The sequence below is a fragment of the Camelus dromedarius genome, chromosome 6, assembly GCF_036321535.1.
Source record: "Camelus dromedarius isolate mCamDro1 chromosome 6, mCamDro1.pat, whole genome shotgun sequence".
Taxonomy (NCBI): Eukaryota; Metazoa; Chordata; class Mammalia; order Artiodactyla; family Camelidae; genus Camelus; species Camelus dromedarius.
In genome coordinates, this window is record NC_087441.1 from 14,580,472 (window position 1) to 14,604,319 (window position 23,848).

Genomic DNA, 23,848 nt, shown 5'->3' on the forward strand with positions numbered 1-23,848 from the left:
TTAGGAACTCATTTTACAGTTGATATAGTAATAAATCTATTTATAGGTGATGGATGGGTTTTGGTAAATTAATTCTCAACCCTGTTCTTTCTTGACATTAAGTCAATTCATTCATTCATTTGGCACTTACTGTACATCTACAAGAGGACAAGCCCTGTGTTAGGCAAAGAAAAATAATAAATGAGGTGTCATTCTTGTCCTCAAGAAACATAGTCACATTTTACAAATGTACAGTTAGATTAATGCTATTAACCCACTTAGATTTCACAAAATGGAGCATCAGAGGAACAAATTTTTTCTCTGTAATCTTAGCACTCTGCACCTGGTGACATGAGGTTCTTCTATATTCAAACACCACCAATGCCTCTTTCACTTTTAACTTTATTTGGCAAAGCAGCACTGCATAAACTGTTCAGTAACTAGGACACAGCTTATACAGCATGTTAAATTCATATACATTACCAGCAGCAAAAGAGAAACAGAAAAAAACAATACTGAGCTACAAGTCTCCTATAATTTTTAAAGAGAGAAAGGAAGAACTATGTCAGTTATGTCCAATGTGAATAGATGGGTGTTTTAAGGGACATCACCTGCCATCTTCTTAAGTTTTAATATTTACAAATGCTTAGTTTTAAGGTAACAAAGCAGCTGATTGTATCTACAACATGCTATTCTATGACACCACATCAAAAGCTTTAAAAAGGAAGCTCATCTGTATTTTCTTAGTAGCATCTAACAGACATCCAAAACCCAAGAATCTTAACTTGTGAATGGTGGTGTTACCGGATGCACAAAAGCAATCTGATAAATTAACAGCAGAACAGAATTGTGTCTAAGAAAAGAAAAAAACCACTCCTCAAAATCAATTGACGAACTAAGTTCCTCATTTTGCAGAACCCCTTCTTTTAATATTTAAAGTAAACTGTGGGCATGTTAAAGTAATAATACACAAAATTATACTTTGCACCCTTCTTCTACCAATTTGGCTTCTGTGCCTCTTTGAAGAATCAGAAACTTCACAAAACCACACATTTTCATGCTGAAAATAGTGTAAGAAAGTCCAAAACAAGCTGTGATGCTGTTGATTTTCGAAAAGCTTTGAGGACTGAGATGAGCAATCCACTGTAATATTATATACTGGTCAAGCTGATGTTGCTTTTACAGTTCGTCCCTGGGGAGAAAAAAGAGAGAAATACATAAGTAGGAGTTACATACTACCAAACTTGGCTAATAGTTTAGATATAACTAACAAATCAGTAAAAATGCACTGATTTTGTATAAAAATCCCCAAGCGACATATTATTTAAAAAACCAAAACTGAGCAAATGATCCCAAGTCAAAGCAAAAATGGAAATCAGCCATTTCAAACATCCTTCATGCTACTCCGGAATGAAGAGCGAAACCTAGAGGGCTTGAATTCTTTATTTTTTATTCAAAAGTAACTTTCTTGCTTTAAGACCAAAAATTCAGACAAATGATAAATTTTAGATCTAGGATCTTGCTAATACTATTTATTATAAAATTATAACGAGTAGTTTAGATCTTTTTTTTTATAGTTATATTCACAAAATTGAACAAAAATTTAGTCTTTTGCTTAGGGTATCTGTTAGCAATTGTCGAGTGGGTCAATCTCAACCCAAACTCTGGGAGAAAAAGCATCATCTGTAGGTATAATATACCTGTCAGCTGATTTCATAAGGCAGCTTTATCAGCTCCAAAAGAAACCATTCGCTCAGCCAGGTGCAGCACTGTACCAGCAACTGCCAGTGAGAGGAAGGAAGGAATAAAAATGCAGTCTAAAATAAATTGTATGGTATATAAATTATACCTCAATAAAGCTGTTAAAAGTGAAAAAATAAAGCTACCAGAAAAGCCTAAAAGCTTCATATTTGAGGGTAACTGAGTGACAAAAAATTGTTTAACGCTCAAGTACTTTAGGGGTAAAGAAGTATGATGTTTGCAACGAAATCTCAAATGACTTAGGAAAAAATATTACATATATGTCTATATGTAGAAAAAGAGGGAGTGAAAAGGAATGTGGGAAAAAGTTAATAATTGGTAATTCTGGATGAAGACATTCAGCTCTTTGTTCTATTTTTGCAACTTGTCTGTAATAAAAAATTTTTAAGGTTTTAAAAAGTTGTTAAAATAAATTTGAAGGGAAGGTAAATAAAGAGCTAAAATTTCCCAGGTAAGTGGTGAATTAAGGGATTATTAGACAATATTTTTAATTGAATTTTATAAATTGTACAAGAAAATATTTCAAAAATCACTTCTTCCATAATATGCCTTTGTCATACAGCACTGGATTATCTGTTAAACAATAAGTTATCAGTTCTGGTTCCTCTTAATATATTCCTCTAATTTAAGTACTATAATTCTCATTAAACAACTTTTACTTAAACTCATGCAAGCATTAAAATATTTAATCTTCAAAGAGTTCACTTGCAAAGTCATCTATTCATAAATTAAATTCACTTGTGCTTTTTAAAATACAAAGATACCATTGTTGTTCTTTTAAAATAATTTTACCACATTTTATTTACCTGTGGCAAGGCATTAAGGATACTGTCAATAAATATCTTTATTGCCAAACAACATGGTACAGTATTTCCAAATAGCCTCTCCACTTAAAAAAATTTTTGAAAAGGGAAAAAGATAAAAGCTCTCAACAAACTGGGTATAGAGGGAACGTACCTCAGCATAATAAAGGCCACATATGACAAGCCCACAGCTAACATCACATTCAACGGTGAAAAGCTGAAAGCTTTTCCTCTAAAATCAGGAACAAGACAAGGATGCCCACTCTCGCCACTTTTATTCAACATAGAACTGGAAATCCTAGCCAGAGCAATTAGGCAAGAAAAAGAAATAAAAGGCATCAAAATCGGAAAGGAAGAGGTAAAACTGTCTCTTTTTGCAGATGACATATTATATATAGAAAACCCTAAATACTGTACCAAAAAATGTTAGAATAAACTAATTCAATAAAGTTGTGGGATATAAAATCAATATACTGAAGTCAATTGTGTTTCTAAATACTAATAATAAACTATCAGAAAGAGAAATTAAGAAAGAAAACTCATTTACTATTATATCAAAAACAATACCTAGAAATAAATTTAACCACGGAAGTGAAAGAGCTGTATACTATTGAAGATGATACAAATAAATGGAAATATATTCTGTGCTCATGGACTGGAAGAATTAATATTGCTGAAGTATCCATACTACCCAAAGTAGTCTCATTCAATGCAATCCCTATCAAAATTCTAATGGCACTTTTCACAGAAATAGAACAAAACTAAAATTTGTATAGAACCATAAGGTATCTTGAACAGTCAAAGCAATCTTTAGAAAGAACAAGACTGGAGGCATCACACTTCCTGATTTCAAACTATATTATAAAGCTATAGTAATCAAAACAGTATGGTATTTGGCATAGAAACAGATACAGAGACCAATGGAACAGAATAGAGAGCCCAGGAATAAATGGTCAGTTAATTGAGGAGCCAAGAATGTAAAATGGAGAAAGAACAGTCTCTTAAATGGTGTTGGGAAAACTGGATAGACACATGAAAAAGAAAGAAATTAGACCCCTATCTTACACTATACACAAAAATATTAACTCAAAATGGATTAGAGATTTGAATGTAAGACCTAAACTTACTGTGGTGATCATTTTGCAATATATACATATATCAAATCACTATGTTGTACACCTAAACTAATACAGCGCTATATGTCAACAAATACAATGCTATATGTCAATTGTATCTCAATAAAACTGGAAAAATCATACTGTTAAAAAATATTTAATGATGTGGGACAATGTTGATGACATTTAATTAAATTAGAAAAGGAGATTACAAAATAATGCTACTGTATGATCTCAGAATTACAAAAGAGATGTATATAGATCTATGGATCTGAAATGTTAATAAGTGGTTATTTCTAGATTTGGGGATCATGGTTGACTTTAATTCTTTGTATTTTTTTCCTGTTTTTACAATGCACATATATTTCTTTGGTAGTCAGGAACAATATTGTTAAAAACAAATAGAATGAAATCTTTACAGCACCAAAAACAAAAACAAAAACAAAAAAAGGAAACAGAATTAAGTTTACAGGCCTGAATTGTAACATTCAGGGCCCCAGGGAAAACCAAACATTTGCTGCCAGTGCACATATAACCTTGTCAGATCCTAATACTCCAAAATCCATATAATCTTCAAGTTATTAATTTTTCCTAATGTTCAACATTTTATATAACCATATCTTTCTTTATCTGGCTTAACGAACATAGAACATTTACAATAAAAAGTAGTATGTCTTAAATTTCTAGAAACTTAAAAAATTACTATATCTGTGCTATTCATTAATAACTGTATATATTTCTTTGTTGTATAACATATAATTATACATAATTTAGTTACTTATTAGGTTAGTAACTCTGAGCTACTAACATTTAGTTTTATATACTCTTTATCAACGACAAATGAAAAGATGTACCAGGAAATAACAATCAAAATCCATTAGTGTTTTCTAATTAATGGGTTTTCTTGGGTAACAAAAGCTTTGTATAATTAACTTTCTACAAAGCATTATAAGAGACATAAAAAGAATTCCAAAAGCAACAGAATATATTCCTGCCTCTGCATATGCAAAATATATCATAATGTCACAACATATGTAAAGAAATTAAAAAGGGACAGTTTTTAAATTAAATTAAAATTAAATTAAATTAAGGAGAATAATATGGAACAAAGGATCAATTGGATACCCCAGGACCTATACTGACAATCCAAGAAATGCTCAGTCAACTCACAACATCTTTTGCATGTGTACATGGCACTTCACGAAGATATCTACAGACAGAGCACTGTGAAATGAGAACCCTGAAACATTCCTCAGTTTCATAAACCAGAGATGGACTTATTCCACTGACTCTTGTAGCATTAAAAACAAAGATAAAACTTGTCAAAAGATTAACAAAATATTTATTTCTAGATATATAAAATAAATATACTTAAATAAAATACAAATTTAAAAATCATTAAGAGTTTATGAAGCAACTAATACAACTATTACACATCCACATTCATGAACATGATACCACAGGTTCTGGGTCTACAGCTTATGCATCTGGCATTCTCTCCCCTTCTACTAATCCAACAAAATTGCAAGGAATACTTTTCCAAGTTATAAGGGGGCAGAAGTCTACCTTCAAGTTTGGGGTTTTATTTGGCACTAGAATTCAGCACGCCCACTAGTTCTTTTTTTTTCCATCTAGTTTCTATCACACCTCCTCAGCAAAGACTGGATCTCACTCACGGAGCACTGCAACAACTCTGCATGCCTCAGTAAGAGAAGGATGGAAAAGCTGGTGAGAAATCAGAGACTGTTTCATAAGAAAGCACCAGGATGTGTTCTTAAATTAACCCTGAAGAAAATTTAAAAGAACAGAAATTATCTAGCCTGGCAAGAAACTAAGGAGCTGTTTAGACGATAATTCCCAAATGTGGAAGAGCACTTAGAAAATGGTAAATGATCCTTTTAACCACATTCTATACTCACTACCACTGCCTTAATTCAGGCCACCATCACTGCACCCCTCACTTGTACAAGCACCTCCTGTTTCTGACCCTAGTTTTAACCCTTTCCAATCTACTCTCTACCCCACTGCCAGAGTTATCTTTCTGAAAGGTAGTTCTGATTACTTCACTGCCTGGCTCCTATACTTCCACTGCTCCCCACTACCTCAAGGCAGAGTCATCACGCTATACTCTTAATTGCCTGTTTGTCTTATCTTTGGATTTTTTTTTTTTTTACATCCCTGTCATGAACTCACAGAAGTTCCACGAGAATGGTCAGTTTCAGATTCACAGCTATGTATTCCTGGCTCTATAATCCCCTGCATAGTGGGTACACCCATACTTTTTGAATTAATGAGTGCATTAAGGTCCTCAAGCTGAAAAATATTTAACAAATTTAACAACAGAACAAACTGCCCAAGAAAAGTATCAGATGTTGCTTTTCCAAAGGTAATTTTAAAATACACATTTTTTTTTTCATGTCAAGAACAGTTTAAGCACAGATTAACCTGAAGGGATGGGAACAGGGCACGTAAGAACTAGATGTCCCTCAATCTATTTCAGACCTAATTTTAAAAAGAAGCAGGGATATCTGCTGCAGAGGAAGGAAGGGGTAGGAGGTGGTGGTGAGAGCTGATTTCAGACTACATCTGCCACCTGGCTGCTTCCTCTCAACTTCCGGTTACATCTGCCCCATGTGACGCCCTGGTAGACAGAAGAGGGCAGGAGGAGAGAACACTGACGTGATTCATAGTTCTGGGAGTAGCTGCCTTCCTCTGTCACTACAGCTTCTGCAGGGACCACACCCAATCCTACTTCTGCTGTCCTCTGCTCTCAGTGGTTTCCAGTAAAACTGTTTACTTGCCTTTAGGTTTGGAGTGGCAATAGCTTCCTGCTATCGTCCTGGGTATGACCAGTCCCTGGGTATGTCAACAGCCTTTAATGGTTCCCATAACCTTTCCCATATTTCTTTGAACAGTCCCTTCATTAAAATCACTTCAAAATCCTAGCTGAGCACACTTCTGCTTCCTTCCTGGACACTTAAGAGTTTACGAATACAAACAAATAGATTAATGGTCTCTTAAGATCTTAATTTAACTGTTGATGTTTTTACCCTTCCAAACATCCTATTTTCTAGTGATTTCTTTCAGTACAATTTTATTTTAATGTAGCAGTTGTTTTTTTCCAATTTCATTCCCAGACTTTGTTTTACTCTTTATATTCTTTAAAGATTTACATCTAAGTAAGTGATTATCTCTGTAATTGGAACTACATCTTTGGATGTTAAAAAATGTGTTTGAATAGAAAATTTGCAATAGAAAAAAGTAGAAAGTCCTCCTACTACAACTAAAAAAACATTTCCAATGATGCATACAACGAAAAATTACTCAATGTTTTAAAAAGCTGAAAGCCAAATAGAAAACCAAGTACATATGTGTGTGTGTGTGTGTGTGTGTGTATAAATAAATGTTTGGTGTATATATTTATGCATGACTGGGACATTGTGCTGTACACCAGAAACTGACACGTTGTAATTGACTATCCTTCAATTAAAAAATAAAAATAAATATTTGGTAAATGACTGAATAATTGTGCATAGATTTTTAAATTATTTTAAATTTAATACAAAAGTTTAGCCTTATCAAGAGTAAATAAAAGTGTGTGGATGTCTGAAGCTTATATAATTGGGTTAAGGGGAGAACCTCTCTACGAAGGAAAAAAAAAGGCAGACCAAAAACAAGACTATGCAAATAAAATTAGGTATAAGGCCATGAAGTTTAAGTTTCATTAGCTTCAAGCTTAATCCACCTCTGGTTATAAAAACAAAATTCCTTTTTGTAATTCCTTCATCATTAAATTACAGATGGAATGTTCAATACTAATATTTAATGTGTATAAAAAGAGAAATTTTAAACTTACTAATGAAAATCTAAACTCTTACTTGATACCAAATTTCTGTTATTTCAGTGACATGTTTGCCCCTTTTATACAACAGCAAGATCACAATTATGTAATGGTATAACCACATTAGAAGCAAAATGAAGGGAGGTCATAATTAGTTGTTAACAACTGTATCTGATCCTGACTACTAAGACTGATAGCTTTTTAAATTTTTTTTCAAGAAGTGGCTGTGCTCTAGGTTAGAATTCAAAGAAAATAGCCAGAACTACATCAGGTGAGGAATTAAAATGGAACTCCGAGTAAGCTATCCCAGAAATGGCCAATCATAATTTAGTTAAAAGTGAAATCTAGCTTTGAACAAACTGAGTTAGATTCATTACCATTTCTGCAACTGAACATTCATCCAAAAGGCACCTTTCCTCTTTAGAGAAAACAAAATTGAGAGGTCTATTGAACTTATAATCACCATTTTACTTAAGAAATTATCTTAAAATAAGTACCTCTGTCAAATAAAAATAGATTCTAAAACAAGGAAACAGGCTTTTCTTATTTTGGCATTTAATTTCAAGTAGTCTTAGCTAATGTCATTCTTACTTATTGATCTCACTCCCTCCCACTGGAGGGAGTGGGAAGGGCAAGAAGGAAGAGAGGAAAAAGACAAATCTTGGCTTCAAACAAAATATTCAGATTATGCTGAGACATAAAAACAAAAGTGGGCGTTAAAATGAGCCATGCTGTGCTGAAGATTATGCTGCATGCTGCTGGCCCTTTGGGTGGGTGTGTGAGACCTGGGCACTCGCTCTGAGCCTAGAGAATCCCCTCTTCTCCGCAGGAACTTAGAGTAGCTTAAATACTGGCCAGCCTGTTCTACAGAATGGTGAGAAGTTTATTCCTTACAGTGGCTCTGAAACAACAGTGGAATGTAAAACAGGCACCGATGGAAAGAGAGAAATCAAGCTGAGAGGGAGAACATCCTCTCTGGGATTCTGACACCTTCAAAAACTGGGACAAGATCTTTTCCCTTCTTTCTCTTCACAACAACGGTATAATAGAGAGTGAATGGGGCAGGAAATGACAGCCCCATCTCCTCGGACGAGAGCCTTTGTTTCCATGATCATACAGCAGCTATAAAAAATGAGCTGTCAATATAGAAATAGAGTGGCCGAAAATAAAATACCCTTAGAAATACTGAACTGTAGCTGAAATCTTCTTTAAAAAGAAAAACACCTTTGTGCCAACCAAGTCTCACCCCCCTTGCCCAAAGATGAGTTAAGCCAAAAGAACAGACCATGCAAAACCTTTCTATGTTTTTAATGTAGTGAATTTCCGATGTTAAAATGGAGTAGCATAAAGGTGACAACCAAAAAAGCAGCTCTTGTAGTCTAATCTCTTAAAATCCACACCCTTTCACCTTGCATGTGTGGAAGAAGAAAGAGCAGAAGATAAAATCACTTCCACCTGGACCACTGCTTTTCTTTATCTGTTAAAGGCACGTATATCACTCCCATCAGAGGTTTCATTTTGACACTGCCATCTTGTAGCTTGTCATACTGCTCCAACATCTGGTTTCCACCTGCAGGACCAACTGGCAATATCAATCTTCCACCAGGCTTTAACTGGTCTATTAGCTAAAAGAAAAAGTAAAGCACATACACATCAAGTTATAGATTTTATATTAATAGTCATTTTATATCACTATAAACAACAGTCAGTGTCCATGGGCAGAAAGCAGAAATGTACTTCATTTAGTACATACATACTTTAATTATTAAACTTATTACTCAATTACCTACCTCCTCATTTACCTATCGACCTCCCCCATTACAGTACAACTTCTCTGACAACAGGGACTGTGTCTTACTCATCTTTGTGCCCTTAACATCTAACATAGTACCTGGTACGACGGCAATGCTCAAAGTGTGTGAGTTGAACCACATAATATAGAGCTATCCTCTTTGGGAAGGCCAAAGGCAAAGGAGAAAATTTCGATGGCTTTATGCCTGTTCTGAATCTTTGTGGTTTGGAGGGGAGGAGCGAAAGTACAGAAAATCAGCAAGGAATCCCTGCCCTATCATAGAATTTATCATAGCATCACTGAACCAAAGATAAGGGAGCCTTGGTTTTATGACTGAACTTAAGATTACTGGCACCATGACATAGTGAAGGACGATAGGACTGGAGTCCCTGCTGTGTTAGGACAAAGACGCCCCTGTTAATGAAGAACCGAAACTACTTAATGAAAGCCCCTCCAGTAAAAATTTTAAGCCCTATCCTACCATTTGAATGTAGCCTTACAGATCACCACTAACCGAAAGCAGTAAGGAAGAAACTTTAATTTGGACAGTATTATCCCAAGGAAGAGTGTCTTCAATTAAAATTTTGGTTGTCAGAAAGTCTTATTTTTTCCTTTTTAATTTTTCTAAATGTCAAAGTTTTTAATGAAAAATAGCAGACTTCTTCCCCCTACTTCAATCTTGCTCCCTAAATCCAGTCATTTAAAATACTTTTTGCTGTGTCTTTTTGTAGTGCTTAATTCTGAAGCATGTCTTCTATTTTTTTTATTGAGATACAATTGACATATAAACATTGTATTAGTTTTAGGTTTTATAACATAATGACTTGATATATGTGTATATTGCAAAATGATTATAATAAGTTTAACCAACATCAACTATCACACATAATTTTTTCCTTGTGATAAAACAAACTTTTAAGATTTACTCTTGGTAACTTTCAATTATATAATATGGTACTGCTAACTATAGTCATTATGCTGTATAATATTTCCTTTTTTATTTCAAATTACATGTTAGATCAGGACTGAATTATCATAAACTGGGTTCTCATAAACAGTTGTCTCTTGGTATCCAAGGGTGATTGGTTCCAAAACCTTACCTCTGATACCAAAATCCACAGACCCTTAGTTCCTTTTATAAAATGGTGTAATATCTGTACATAACCTATATATCCCATATACTCTGTTTGTCTGTTTATGGGGGGAGGTAATTAGGTTTACATATTTAGTTTTAGAGGAGGTACTGGGGATTGAACCCAGGACCTTATGTGTGCTAAGCATGAGCCCTACCACTTGAGCTCTACCCTCCCCGCCCCCTTATCTCATATACTTTAAATCACCTCTAGACTACTTATTATACTACAATGCAAATATTATGTAAATAGTTGCCGAGTGCGACAAATTCAAGTTTTGCTTTTTGGAAATTTCTGAAGTTTTTTTCCTGAATATTTTTTATTTGTGATTGGTTGAATCCTTGAATGTGGAACCCCCAGATACAGAGGGCCAACTGTATTCTGTTTCTTTCCTCCATACCAACCAATATCATAATTTTTTATTGGAACCATTTTCAGTTATGACTGTGTAAAAATAATCCGCAGTTGAGCCAAAAGGCAACCAATGACGGTTTCCTTTCTTATGTAATAGTTGTTATCCTTGCAGTTAAAACTGAAACTTTTTTTTCATTCACATTTTTTTGGTAACTGTTTCTAAATCTTTGTACCCACCCAACAGCTTCTTCATGAAATTTTCACACAGTCAAACCTATCTAATTAGTGTCTTCTTTTTTTCTTTTCTTTTTTTTGGGGTAGGCTCCCTTCTAGTACCTGCTCCAAATCTGGACTGGTTATTCTCCAGGCCCGCTGCATAGCTTTCATACTGGACTTCCCTTTGCAGTAATACGGGAGACTCTTACCATTTCTCTCCTGAACAAGATGTGCTACCTTCCTACATCCCATGGCTTCTTGTTTTAGGTTTTTCCTCTCTCTCTCTCCTCCCTCATTTTTTTGATGATATTATTAAAGCAATTCCTCCAGAAGTATTCAGTACATGGAAAGTGAAACAGTACCTGGGAATATTTCTAAAGAGAGGGACTGAGATTTGCAAGTCTAAAATTATCTTTACTGGATGTATTTAGCAATATGTGTGGGTACAGAATTCAAGATTGGAAATCACTCTCAATTCAAAATTGTGATGGTGTGCCTCTGACTTGTTCATTCTAATGCTGCTTTTCTAGTCTAATGCCTTTCTGATTACCAATCCTTAATGGATTATCTATTCTGTTTTTCTGGAGACTTTCAGAATATTCTCTTTATCCCTAATATTCTGAAATTTCACAATGATATTGTAGTTCTTTTCCCCCTCCCCCTTTTCAAAAAAAACTCGTACTAGGCACTTAATAGAGCTTTTCAAACTGTAAAATCATGTCCTTCAGTTCTTAGAAATTTTCTTAGGGCTAAGGGTTTATTGTTCCTCATAAAGAATTTTAAGTAGCACCCCCTCCTTTCAGGCCAAAGCTTCATCTCTGATTTCCAAGGTCCTAATGCCTCTAATATCTAAGCTTTCTCTGAGTTTTGCAGAACGAATTGCTTCTGCATTGATACTCCCCTCTGCAGTCTCTTTGGTTCAACTTCCTCCACCCTTCTGGGTCACTTATTACGCCATCTGCTTTCTGTCTTCACACACTGTAGAGTTCAGGATTGCAAGTATAATCTCCTAGATAACTGAATATGGAGTTCGTGTTTCTGTTTCTTGTTTTTCCACTTGTTTGGGGGGGATATCCAAAGGAGGCATAAACACCTTTTTTATCTTAAAACTGGAAAGCCCCTTCAGCATGTCTATCTTTAAATTTCATCAGATGTAAAGACTCCTATAATACTTGCAAGTGCTACTACAAGTGTTCAAATTCATATTGGGCTAAAGCCAGAAATGCCCTTCAAGATCATCTTAGGGTCTTAGTGGGGGGGAGATGAGACCTGCACCCAAGACCTTTCATTTAAACACAGTTCTATTTCAGTTTTTTGTTCCTACTAGGCTGGCAATATATATTTTTTTAAGTTTAAAAACCTACTGGTCATGTGTTCCTATGTGAAAATTCATTGAGTCATTCACTTATGACTTGTACACCTTTCTATATCATGTTAGTATTTCAATTAAAATGCGTTAGAACCACTGGTTTGCTTTTTATTTTTTTAAACAGGTAACGGGGCCAGAGAAAATAGATGATTTTCCTAAAGTCATTCAGCAAATAAACAACAAGTCAATGACCAGAACAAATTTCTCAGCTTTCAGCTTCTCATAACTGTCTACACATACAAAAAAGAACACTTCCGGTTGGGGAGCAAATGAGGCTTGGCAGAAGACACAGGGTCACTTTTAGCCCCTTGTCATCTAGTCAAGAACCATGTAAAAATCATATGTAACAGAAACCTAAGCCAAAAGATTATCTGGGCTGACATAGTTTATCAGAGTCTTACTAAAGTGAAAAATTAATTTGATACTTAAATATTTCCTTGACTATGTAACACATATTACTGGAATATCTGCCCTCTCGCTGCAACTTTACAAACCCTATTATTCTTTTTTTTTTTTCAATTGAAGTACAGTCAATTACAATGTGTCAATTTCTGGTGTACAGCACAATGTCCCAGTTATGCATATACATACGTATATTCGTTTTCATATTTCAAATCCTACTATTCTTTAAGATTCAGTTCAAATTCCATTCTTGTATGAAGTCTCGACTATTCTATGCAAAATTCTCTCCCTCTCTTAACTCCTGCAGTACATATTGTCTTTTTCCTTCAGTATCTATCACATGTTAATGATATGCTATCATATCATTAATTTCCCTGATACATGTATGACACATCTCTTCTATAGCATAAAGTTCCTAAGATGTATGATAAATACTTCCTGGTGTTACCCATGTACCTAATATAGTCTTGCAAATTCTGATACTGAATAATACACCAAGTGATTATCAGGTCATGAACTCCAGAGGCATTTTCCCAATTCTACTGGTGTACTATTTTTTAGCTGGATCAAATTCTGCTCCAAATAAGATAGCCATGAGCTAGAGTTTAGTAATCTTCTTGTCATTTATATAATTGTTTGCATATAAAAAAACCTGCCTACCATATACAATTAAAATGCACATGTTTCAATTAAAAAAAGTTGAGCATCATTATTCACCTCCTAAAATAAGGAAGGAAAAAAAAAAGCATAATGTAACATAGGTGATATTTTGACCATCACCTAGAAGTCATTTCTCTATAAATCTTCTAGAGCTTTAGCTGGATAAAGCATATAAACACAGAAACAATTTCAACTCACTGCCTGGGGCACAACTGGGGCTGCAGCTCCTACATGAATAGCATCATAAGGTGCTTCTTCGGCATATCCCATTCTTCCATCCCCCACTGAAAGAGTAAGAAAATGCTTTAAAAATCTGTTCAGCTAGAACTACCCAATGTGAAGAATTACAGGAGATTTAAAGCAGGGAAAGAACAGATGTTTAAATAAATGATGCTGGGACAACTGGATATCCAAAGTAAAAATAGACACTTGGACCCCGAGCTCATATATACACAAAAATTAATGTCACAAAGATCAAAGATCTAAATGTGAAAAGCTAAAATGATAGTGCTCCTGAGAAAGAATATAGGGACATATCTTCATGTCTTCAGAGTAGCCTTAAACAGGATACAAAGCACTAGAAGAAATTGGTAAGTTTGACTACAGTGAAATTAAGAATTGCTATCTATCAAAAAAGTACCAATATAAGGCATGCCAGAGAGTGGGAGAAGAGATTTATAATATGTATAAATAGACAAAGGGCTAGTCTATAGAAGTCCTACAAATCAAAGAAAAATATAAATAACTTAATATCCGAATAGCCATTTCACAAAGAGGAAATCCAAATGGCCAAACATATGAAACGGCATTTAATCACTAGTTAATAGGAAAATACAAAATTAAAATCACAGAGTTACTGCCATACGCTAAGAGGGCAACAAGAAAAATCTAGTAATACCAAGTACTGGTAGAGATGTGAAGCAACAGGAGCCCTAATACACTGCTGATAGAAATATAAGTTAGTTCAATCAGTTTAAAAAACAGTTTTTGCAGTATCTATGGTCACTCTATGAACCTGCAACAACACTGCTAAAGAAGTGAGTGCCTGTATGATAAGTGTACCTATTATGCATCTGGACTTACGTATATTGTGAATATGCAGCATTGTGAATATCTCCAAATCAGAAACAATCCGAAATATTCATCCAGAGTAGGATTAATAAATGCATTCTGGTAATGTTCCTACAATGGAATGCTGTACCACAATGAAGATGAACCATATGCACAAAGAAGGATGAATCTTACAAACATAATATTGAATGAAAGAAGTCATTCATCATTCAACATATACTGTATGGTTCCATTTAGCTAAAGTTCAAGATTAAACATCATTTATGGAAGTGCAGTTAGGTAGGAAATGCATAAAAGTAATGATACGAGTCACTACTAGGGAAAAGGGAGGTAGTTACGATGAGGAAGAAGCCAGCAGAGGACTTGCAAGGTACTAATAATGTTCCATTTTTTGATCAGTGTGGTGATTAAATAGGTGTTTGCTAAGCTTCACATTTATGTTTTATGCATATTTTGATGTCTGTTATTTTTCACAATATACAATGTACTCACATGGAAATATTTCCATGTTTACTACTGAATGGAAAAAAAGCAAACTAAAGGACAATATGTAGGGTATGGTCAATTTAAAAACCAAGTGTGTGCAATTTATTCATATGTATATTTACATGTCTAGAAAACTTAAGAGGGAAGAAGAGGGGCTTTCTTTTCCATCTTACACATCTCTGCACTGCCTAAATTTTTTATATTCAACACTTGTTACTTTGATATTACTCCTTAAAAAGCAATGAAGAAAGAACTTAGCATGGCATTTTCTGAAATAGTTAACAATCATGTCACCCATGATCAAGACAGAGTCAGTGTAACATTTAGAGTAACTGTTCTTCTTACTTAGTACTTAAAAGTATATGTTTAAAAAAATGCAGCAATTAGCTCTGTGTATTATTTAGCTTGCATGGGATTTTTCTGAAAATAGAAACCCTCCAGAGAGGAAATTTTTGAAGTTTTCTGATACTCACCAACCAGCTGCACTCTCCCTGAAGACAAAAGCATTGGATCGTCCTTTCTGACATTATTTATTGAGTCATCTACTAGCTCTTTAATGTGGTCAATTCCTATGACTTTTCCACTAGATCCAACCTGGAAGTGAGAGAATAATTCAACAGTTCACTGTTCTAAATTTGTTTTTCAAAGTGTTTCTTTATCAAAGTCATATTCTGCAATGAGAAATCAAGACAAATAAAAAGCTTAAGCCTCCAATTAGACTGTTAAACACTCAGTTTACTATAAATTATTTGTCAAGTACAAACTTCTCAACTATAACCTCAAATGAATAATGATATTTCAGTAATTAAGAAGCTAGAATAAATTACAAAAACTTCTAATACTAAGAAAATAGTATTTAATATTTAAATCCCATTTAAAAGTGTGACTTTAAATATAAAAATGTTACATAAAAATTTTTATAGGGATTTCTACACCTGATTCTACTCCCATATTTGGAAAATATAAAAATACTAAAAAGGTCCCAAGTATAAATATTAATTGTAAAATAAATTTAACACTATAAAGGCTCTGAAGTCAGACTACCTGGATTCACATATAAGTTTCACCACTTACTTATAACTGCATATCCTTGACAAGTTATTCTATCAATCAGATTCCTTAGTTGTAAAATGAGGATACCTTATAATGATGTGAGTAGTAAATAAGAGAATACATGAAAAGTGTTCAGAACAGTGACTAGCACATGATAAATGTGTGAAAACCATTAATTAATACCATTTTTGAAAAGATAACACAGAAATCTAATGACTTTTTAAATGATTATGCCTCTGAAACCATAAATATGTTAGGTATAGAGAACAAGTCACTAATTAAATAGCATTCCTAGTATTTAATTATATCCCATTAGTGAGGGTTTAACTTATACAAAACAAGTCAAACAACAGAAAAGAAATATTTGAGTCCTTACTGTGTGCCAGGCACTGTTCTGGATGCTTAGGATACATCAATGAAAACAATTCAGACAAAATTCCCACCTCCCTGGAGCTTACATTCCGGTAGTCTGTCGATTATGTATTCATAGCAAAATAAATGGATTCTAGTCCAAAAAGGATCCATAAACCATAATTTAACTAGACCAGAACCTTCCAAGTTGGCCTCCAGGAAGAAGATTTCTCATAATCAACCTCATTTGATTATCTGAGCAGAGATGAACCTTTACTACAAGGTGCTTGAGTAGGCCTCCAGACTTACACTCTGGATAGTCATTTACTAGATAAAGACTCCGGTGATAAAATTTGAAGTATAAAGAACAAGGCATTTTCCTAAGTGCGTTTTTCTTAATGTAAAAAAAGCTCTCCTTCAATCCTGATAAACCTGTAGGAGTGTCTGGAAATCAGGCTTTATTATGTTCTGCTAGATGAGAACTGGGAAGAATGAAGTCTGGGAGCTACTGGTTGTCACTCTGCAATCACAGGAGCACATACGATAATGAAGCCAACAGAAGCCAACATGTGGAAGAAAGCAAAGTCAAACCAAGAACTGGAGAGAAACCCATTATCCATAACATCATCTCATCTTCTTCTGAATCCAGCCATACAAGAAGCCAGACATACCTCTAGACTTTTTCATTATATAAACCAAATAAATTTCTTTTTAGTTCTGCCAGTTTGGACTCAATGGTCTGTCACTTCAACCAAAAAAAACCTAAGTGATACATATTCCAACTGCTATCTTAATAGAACTTATAAAGAAAGGAAGAAAAAACCCTTAAAACTGCTAGTGAAAAAAATATATAGCCAAATCACATAATATGCTTCTGTCAGGCCAGAATGGAAAACAAAGCTCTTACCATACGTGCAAAACATGCAGTAAGGATTCCACTTCCAGATCCTACATCAAGAGCTTTAGCTCCTTCATGCAATTGATCAAAGAGAAGTTCTAGTGCATACGCATGCTGCCAAAAGAAAACAAAGCAAGTATTCTTTTTTTTCAAGATTCTATAAAGTATACATACAATGGCATATAAATAAAGTTGCTAGCTTTATACCAATTTTCCTACTATTGTCATCTACCAAAACAATGAAAACATATTATATACTTATACACAGGAATTACATAAGGAAATTCTTGTTTGATTAAAATTCTTGCATTTAGATAAAGTGTTTCAGTAATTTTAGATCTCTAGTGTGTGAATTTTATAATTTAAATTCAAATTCAAAGTCAAAAGCTACAAAATGATTTACAATAAAAAGTCTCCAGCCTACCCTTGTGAGTCCACAACCAGTCTCACTTCCTGAGGGCAACCGGCAACCAGTGTTACCAGTTTCCTGCGATTTCTTCCAAATGTATTCATTTTATGTATATACTAGCAAATACATATGCATTTATAAATTTGTTAATCTTGAGGGAGCTTCCCTGTCAATACTTAAACAGTGTGTTCACTCTTTTTTATGGCTGAGGAGTATATTCTTCTATAAATACATTATAATAACCAATATGCCTAATGAGAGATATTTAAGTGGGCTTCAATCTTCTATAACAAGAGATGAAATAATTTTAAAAGGTGTATCTGTAAGATAAATAATCTTTTTAATAATCTTGTAAAGTGTATCTTAGGATAGGATATCCGTAGGATAAATTCCTAGAAGTGGAATTAAGGGGTCCAAATGAACATGTTTGTTTACAGTACACATAAATTGTAAATCAAATAAAATCATGTTGGTTATGCTTTGGATCAAACCAAGAAATAAAGCCTTATCTACTCCATCCTCTTTATAAACTTACATTTCAGTGCTTTTCCAAAATATGAGGTTAGAACTAATAAATGTTATCTCAAAAGCTGTCCTTAAATGCCTGGTATGTTCATTATTAAAAATCATCAGAGCCAGTAGCAATAGCACATTCACTACCAGCTCTTGGTTGACAAAAATACACATCCATGAATCCACAGTGGTAATAAGTAAATACATTCTTTTATACATACATAAATGGAAAAAAGGGGGAAACTGTTTCCAACTGTTTCAAATATAGATGGAATGATGAACTTAGGTTGCTAGTTGGCAATTATTTCAGTAATAACTGATTCAGGTAAAAATCATAAATGGATGCTAAAACTGGTGAATTATCATTTGATGAGTAACAGGATATTTACATCATCTCAAAGTGTTTGCCCAAGACACATTAATTACAAAAGGGAAAAATAGTAACTTTACAATGGAGTTCAGAAGTTTCTTGGTAGAGAAACCTGACTGACTAGAACTATGTTAATCAGATGATTAAAGTTAATATCAACAATAATGGGACACACTGTTATCACATGACATCTGCTAAAATACATCACTTATGGGATATTTCAGGCAAAAATGCACAACTCATATCTAATCATGAAGAAATATCAGACAAATCTAAATTGACAGGCAATCTATAAAATAACTGGCCTGTACTCATAAAAACTTTTGAGACCATGAGAAAAGACTGAAGGACTTTTCCAGATTAAAAAAGACTAAAAAGACATGACAATTGAATGAAATTTCTGACCTGCGATTTTCTTTTCCTATAAAGGACACTACTAGAACAACTGATATCTAAATAAGGTTTGTAAATTGGCTAACAATGTTGTATTGATGGTAATTTCCTGATTTTGAGGACTGTACTGTGATTATGTAACTGAATGCCCTATTTTTAAAGGTAAAGAGCATTCTGCCTGCAAATAACTCCCAAAGAGTTCATAAGATACATACATATTTATGAATTATGTGTGTGTGTGTGTATATATTTATATATATATATTTATGGAGAGAAATAGTGAAAGTAAATGATAAAGCAAATGCAGTAAAATGGTAACATTTGGGGAATATGGGTAAAAAGTATATGGGAATTTTTTGTACTATTCTTGTAACATTTCTGTGAGTGTGAAATTATGTCAAAAATTTTTTTTAATTTTAATTATCAGGAACAGGTAATATTCAAAATGGAGAATAGAACAGAAACTCCTTATTCTGGAAAACTAATTTAGGTGATAAAAGCTAGAATACTGGTTACCTAGAAGATGGAGGTTGACCAAGAAAAGAAACCTTTCTGACTGAGGGAGCCTTCTAGGGTGCAGGAAATGTTCTGTATCTTGATGTGCATAGTGGTTACACATTTGTACACATGTAAACATTCATCAAGCCATACACTTAAGATTTGTGTACTTTATTGCATTTATATTATAATTTAACAAAAATGTTTTGAAATACTTTTATTCCAATCACTAAAAGTGGGTGATCAGATATTTGTGTATGATGTGATGCAACAAAAGAACCATTAGGAACTGTTCTTGAAAAGAAAAAAAAAAAAGAACAAGTTAAATACCACTAGGTAACATTTATCCATGTTTAGAATACAGGGACTTCTATAGGACAAATGAACAAGTTTTGTCAATAAATAAATGGCATTTTTAAAAAGAGGGACTGTTAAAATTAAGAGACTAAAAAGACTAAAAAGGTGCAATGGAAGGATCTTGCTTGGATCCTGATTTAAGCAAATTAACTGTAAAAGAATTTTTTGAAAAACCTGGCAAAATTTGAACACGGACTAGGTATAAGACAATATTAAGGAACTATGTTAGGTACGATATGGTATTGTAGTTGTGTTTTTAGTCTCTCAGATTTATACTAAAGTATTTAGGGGTGAAATAATATTACATTTGGGATTTGCTTTCAAATACTTCAGCAAAAGAGAAACAATTAAATAAAACAAAATTAACAAATTGTAATTACTGAAGTTGGGTGATGGCTATGTAAGGGTTCATTATACAATTCTACTTGCATGTGTGGTGTTGGAAATTTTTTCCATACTAAAAAGTTTTTTTTTAAAAAAGAAAGAAGTTAAGGCTATCTTTTCCCACAATAGCATAAAAAGAGAAGGCCACTGATAGATGCAGCCTCATATAACACAAGGATTTTCAAACCATGTTCCAGAAAGTCATTAAGGTTCCACAGAAATGTAGACTGGTGTGTTTGGGAAAAGAGTAATAGAGAAATGTCTAAATTTATCAATTTTTCATATAGACTTTTTTGCAAAGAGTTTCTTGCCTAATGAGTAAAAACCACTAGTACTATGAAAAAGAGCCCTGGATTAAATGTCCCGAGTACTAGATTCTACCAGTTCTGCATTCATTAGCCCCATGACATTTGAAATTATTTTTAGCTCTTTATTCCTCAGTTTCCATATCATTAAAATGGAGAGAAAAAAGTTGCTCTGATTCTGCCTTCTCCACAGAAGTACCATTGTAAACAGAAGTGATGAAGTATGGAAGTATGTCATAAACTCGAAAGGACTTACAAATAAAAGGTATAACATTTACATTAATGAAAATTCAACTATTACAGCACAATGACCTGATGCTGCTATTCTTCAAGGTACTTCAAAGTCATTTATACAGGCAAAATTAAATTAATTGACCTTTTACTTCCATTTAGTGTGTTTTTGATAAACTCTCTCTTAGGAAATCTCACATGTAACTGTCAGACAATCAGTGGCTTCACACTTTTAGTTAGAGAACAAAATGACTTGGTTAATAAAATATTCTGGTTACTCCCCTTTCCCTTTTCTCCTGCTATCCTGCCCCATCTGTTCCCTTTCTAAACAAGCCAATCCTAAAGCCACTGAGTTGGGCTGAGCAAGGTAGTTAGTTGCCCACGCCCAGGTGGCAGAGGGGGTAGCTACAGCGTCCAGGTAGAAGTGTCAGAGTCCAAGCAGGGTGAGGAGGGCATCTGTGTTTACATATGGGAGCAGATCCAAACAGGAGTCAGAATCCAAGCTAGATGAGGAAGCTTTCTGCACAACACGGTGGATCAGTGCCAGGTGTCAGACATAAATGGTGGAGAAGGTAGAGTAGGAGAGGGGTGGGGGGAAATTGGCTATACACCGTGGGATTGATGGAATAAATATATTAAGGAAAAAGGAACCAGGTTTCTCACTGTTAGAAAAGGTAGTTAAATATAAAAAGAGAGAAAATAAGAAACTATTAGATCTACAGTGGAGAAGGCTGGCAGACACCACCTTAATCAAGTGAGTATCAGCAGTAACGGGACAAATCAAAACTGTACTCTGTCTGACACTATGTAATGAGAACCCAGCATCACTTCTGTGATAGTCCCACCAAAGAGGCATAACCTGAATGGAATCATGAGGGAACACTAGACAACCCAAACAGAAGGACATCAACAAAATAAATGGCCTGACTTCTTCAAAAGAATCAAGGCCATAAAAGTAAAAGAAAGGCTGAGGAACTGGTTCAGATCGCAGGAGACTTAAAGAGTAGTGATTCTGCACTGGATCCTTCTGCTATCGAGGACACCACAGGGACAACAGGAAAAATTTGAAAGGAGTTTGAACATTAGATGGTAGTAATGTATCAATGTTCATGTCCTGGTTTTGATGGCTATACTGTGGTTGTGTAGGAGAATGTCCTTTGTAGGAAATACACTACACTCTCAAGTAATTGAGGGTGATGGGGCATCATTTCAGGAATTTGCTTTCAAATGGAGTAAAGAAAGAAAGGTTCTTCATAGTGTACTTGCAAATTTTGTGTAAGTTTGAGATTGTTTCAAAATTTTTAAAACTCTAACCTATCTTTCTTTGATGTTTCAAAATGATACAGCAGGATACTAACTCTGAATTATTATGAACATCAACCAGTGGAACAAGAAAGTGTCAATTAATGAGGTTTCTATGAAACACACTGGATTAACTTTTACTGAGGAGACTGCTGGAGACATTTTATTTAGTCAAAGCTATTGCTTTTAGACAAGAGGCTTAGCCCAAAGGATGGAGTCTCTAATAACAGAGAGTTTGTGAACTTTTTTCAGGAAGAAGATCTGTAGCTTTTATCAGATTCTTAAAAATGATCTGGAGTCCCTGAAAAGTTTAATTTCCATTAATAAGTATCATATTTGTATGAAATAAAGAAATAAAGTAACTGGAAATACAATGAACACCCTTTCTCCCCATATAGTCACCAACTGTTTATATTGTACCATACTATATTACCAAACCATCTGAAAATATGCTGTAGACATCATAATACGACACTTCTAAATACTTTAGCATGTACCTGCCAAAACCAACAAACAAACTAGGACATCCTCCTTTGCAACCACACCACCATTACCACACTCAAGAAAATAATAAATTTAGTATCATCCAACATACACACCACACTCAAATTTCCTCAGCTGTCCCCCAAAACTCTTCTCTGTTTTCCCCTCAATCCATTCAAAGTTCATGCACTGCATTTGCCAGTCCAGAATATTCTCCCCGTACCTCTGTTCCACCTGCCACTTTTCTTTGTTCATCAGAGTACTGGCTCCTTTTAAAAGTTCTGTCCAGTTGGTTGCCCTGCATAATAATTCACATTCTAGATGTGTCAATTTCCTCACAGATTCAGATCAAGGACCTTTAGCAAGAACACCACACAGGGCACCTCCCACTGCACCATATCAGGATGCACATAACATTGGGCTGTCTTACTGCTAAACTTGCCAAGCTTTACCACTCGGTAAACATGGTAACTACTAGATCACTCCATTTTCAAAGTATATTTTTCTCTTTATAATTAATAAGTAACATGTAGAATAATCATTCGAGACTACATGGATATCTTCCCCCAACAACATTCCTCTTAATGGTTTTAGATTAATTGATGATCTTTGCCTAATTCAATTATTATGTTGATGATTACAAAAAAAACTGATTTTTTTTTTTTTGAGCAGAGAAAGGTTTATTACAGGGCCAAGCAAGGAGAATGGGTGGCTCATCCTCGAAAAACCCAAACTCCACAAAAAAATGATTTTTAAAATTCTGTTATTCCTTCCACATTTATTAATTGGTATTCTCCTGTTTTTCATTTTTTTCTTGCCTTGTTTTCTTTTTTTTTTCAATCTCTATTGACTCTTGGATTTTTGTTTCTGAATTCACTGTGTTACAATCCATTATGTTCACTATCTATCATTTTTTGATTCTCAAATTGTCTCCCATTTGGCTTCTGGGAGTCTCTTCAAACCTGCTCTCCTATGTCCTCCTGACATTATCCCCATTAGCCTTTGAGTACTTCTTCACTTTCTGAAATTCAGTCACTTTTCCATGAAGCTCTAGTCTCCTTCAGTGAGAAATGGTATTTGGGATTCAATATCTGGAGGCTAAGTATGCTCCCTACTACCAGGATGCCATTTCACATTTTTCTATAATTAAGACTTTGGAAAATATTCTAAATCTGTGACTTTGAGGTTCAATAAACACAGTTATAGAAATGGTCAATAAGCACATGAAAAGATGTTCAACATCATTATTATTAGGGAAATGCAAATCAAAGACACAATGAGACTCACTTCGTAGCTACAAGGACGGACAAAATAAATAA

The 23,848-nt window shown here is 34.3% G+C and overlaps 1 protein-coding gene across 7 annotated transcripts in view; it reads right to left on the reverse strand.

The window, feature by feature from the left end:
• Nucleotides 1-361: 361 nt before the first annotated feature.
• Nucleotides 362-23,848, reverse strand: part of PCMT1 (protein-L-isoaspartate (D-aspartate) O-methyltransferase) — a 42,876-nt gene continuing 19,389 nt past the window's right edge. For 2 of the 7 annotated variants that reach the window (XR_010381215.1, XR_010381216.1), the window contains exons 4-10: nt 17,294-17,398; nt 15,456-15,576; nt 13,624-13,709; nt 8,955-9,124; nt 2,698-2,841; nt 1,680-1,760; nt 362-1,171 (exon numbers count right to left, since the gene is read on the reverse strand). Coding sequence is in view for 3 of the 7 variants with exons in the window: in XM_064486589.1 (XP_064342659.1) it covers nt 1,159-1,171; nt 2,698-2,841; nt 8,955-9,124; nt 13,624-13,709; nt 15,456-15,576; nt 17,294-17,398 (639 nt within the window). In the remaining 4 variants the exon portion in view is untranslated. Of the gene's footprint in view, nt 1,172-1,679; nt 1,761-2,697; nt 2,842-8,907; nt 9,125-13,623; nt 13,710-15,455; nt 15,577-17,293; nt 17,399-23,848 lie in introns of all 7 variants that reach the window. The other 5 variants (XR_004138366.2, XR_004138367.2, XM_064486589.1 and 2 more) reach the window with 5 other exon arrangements.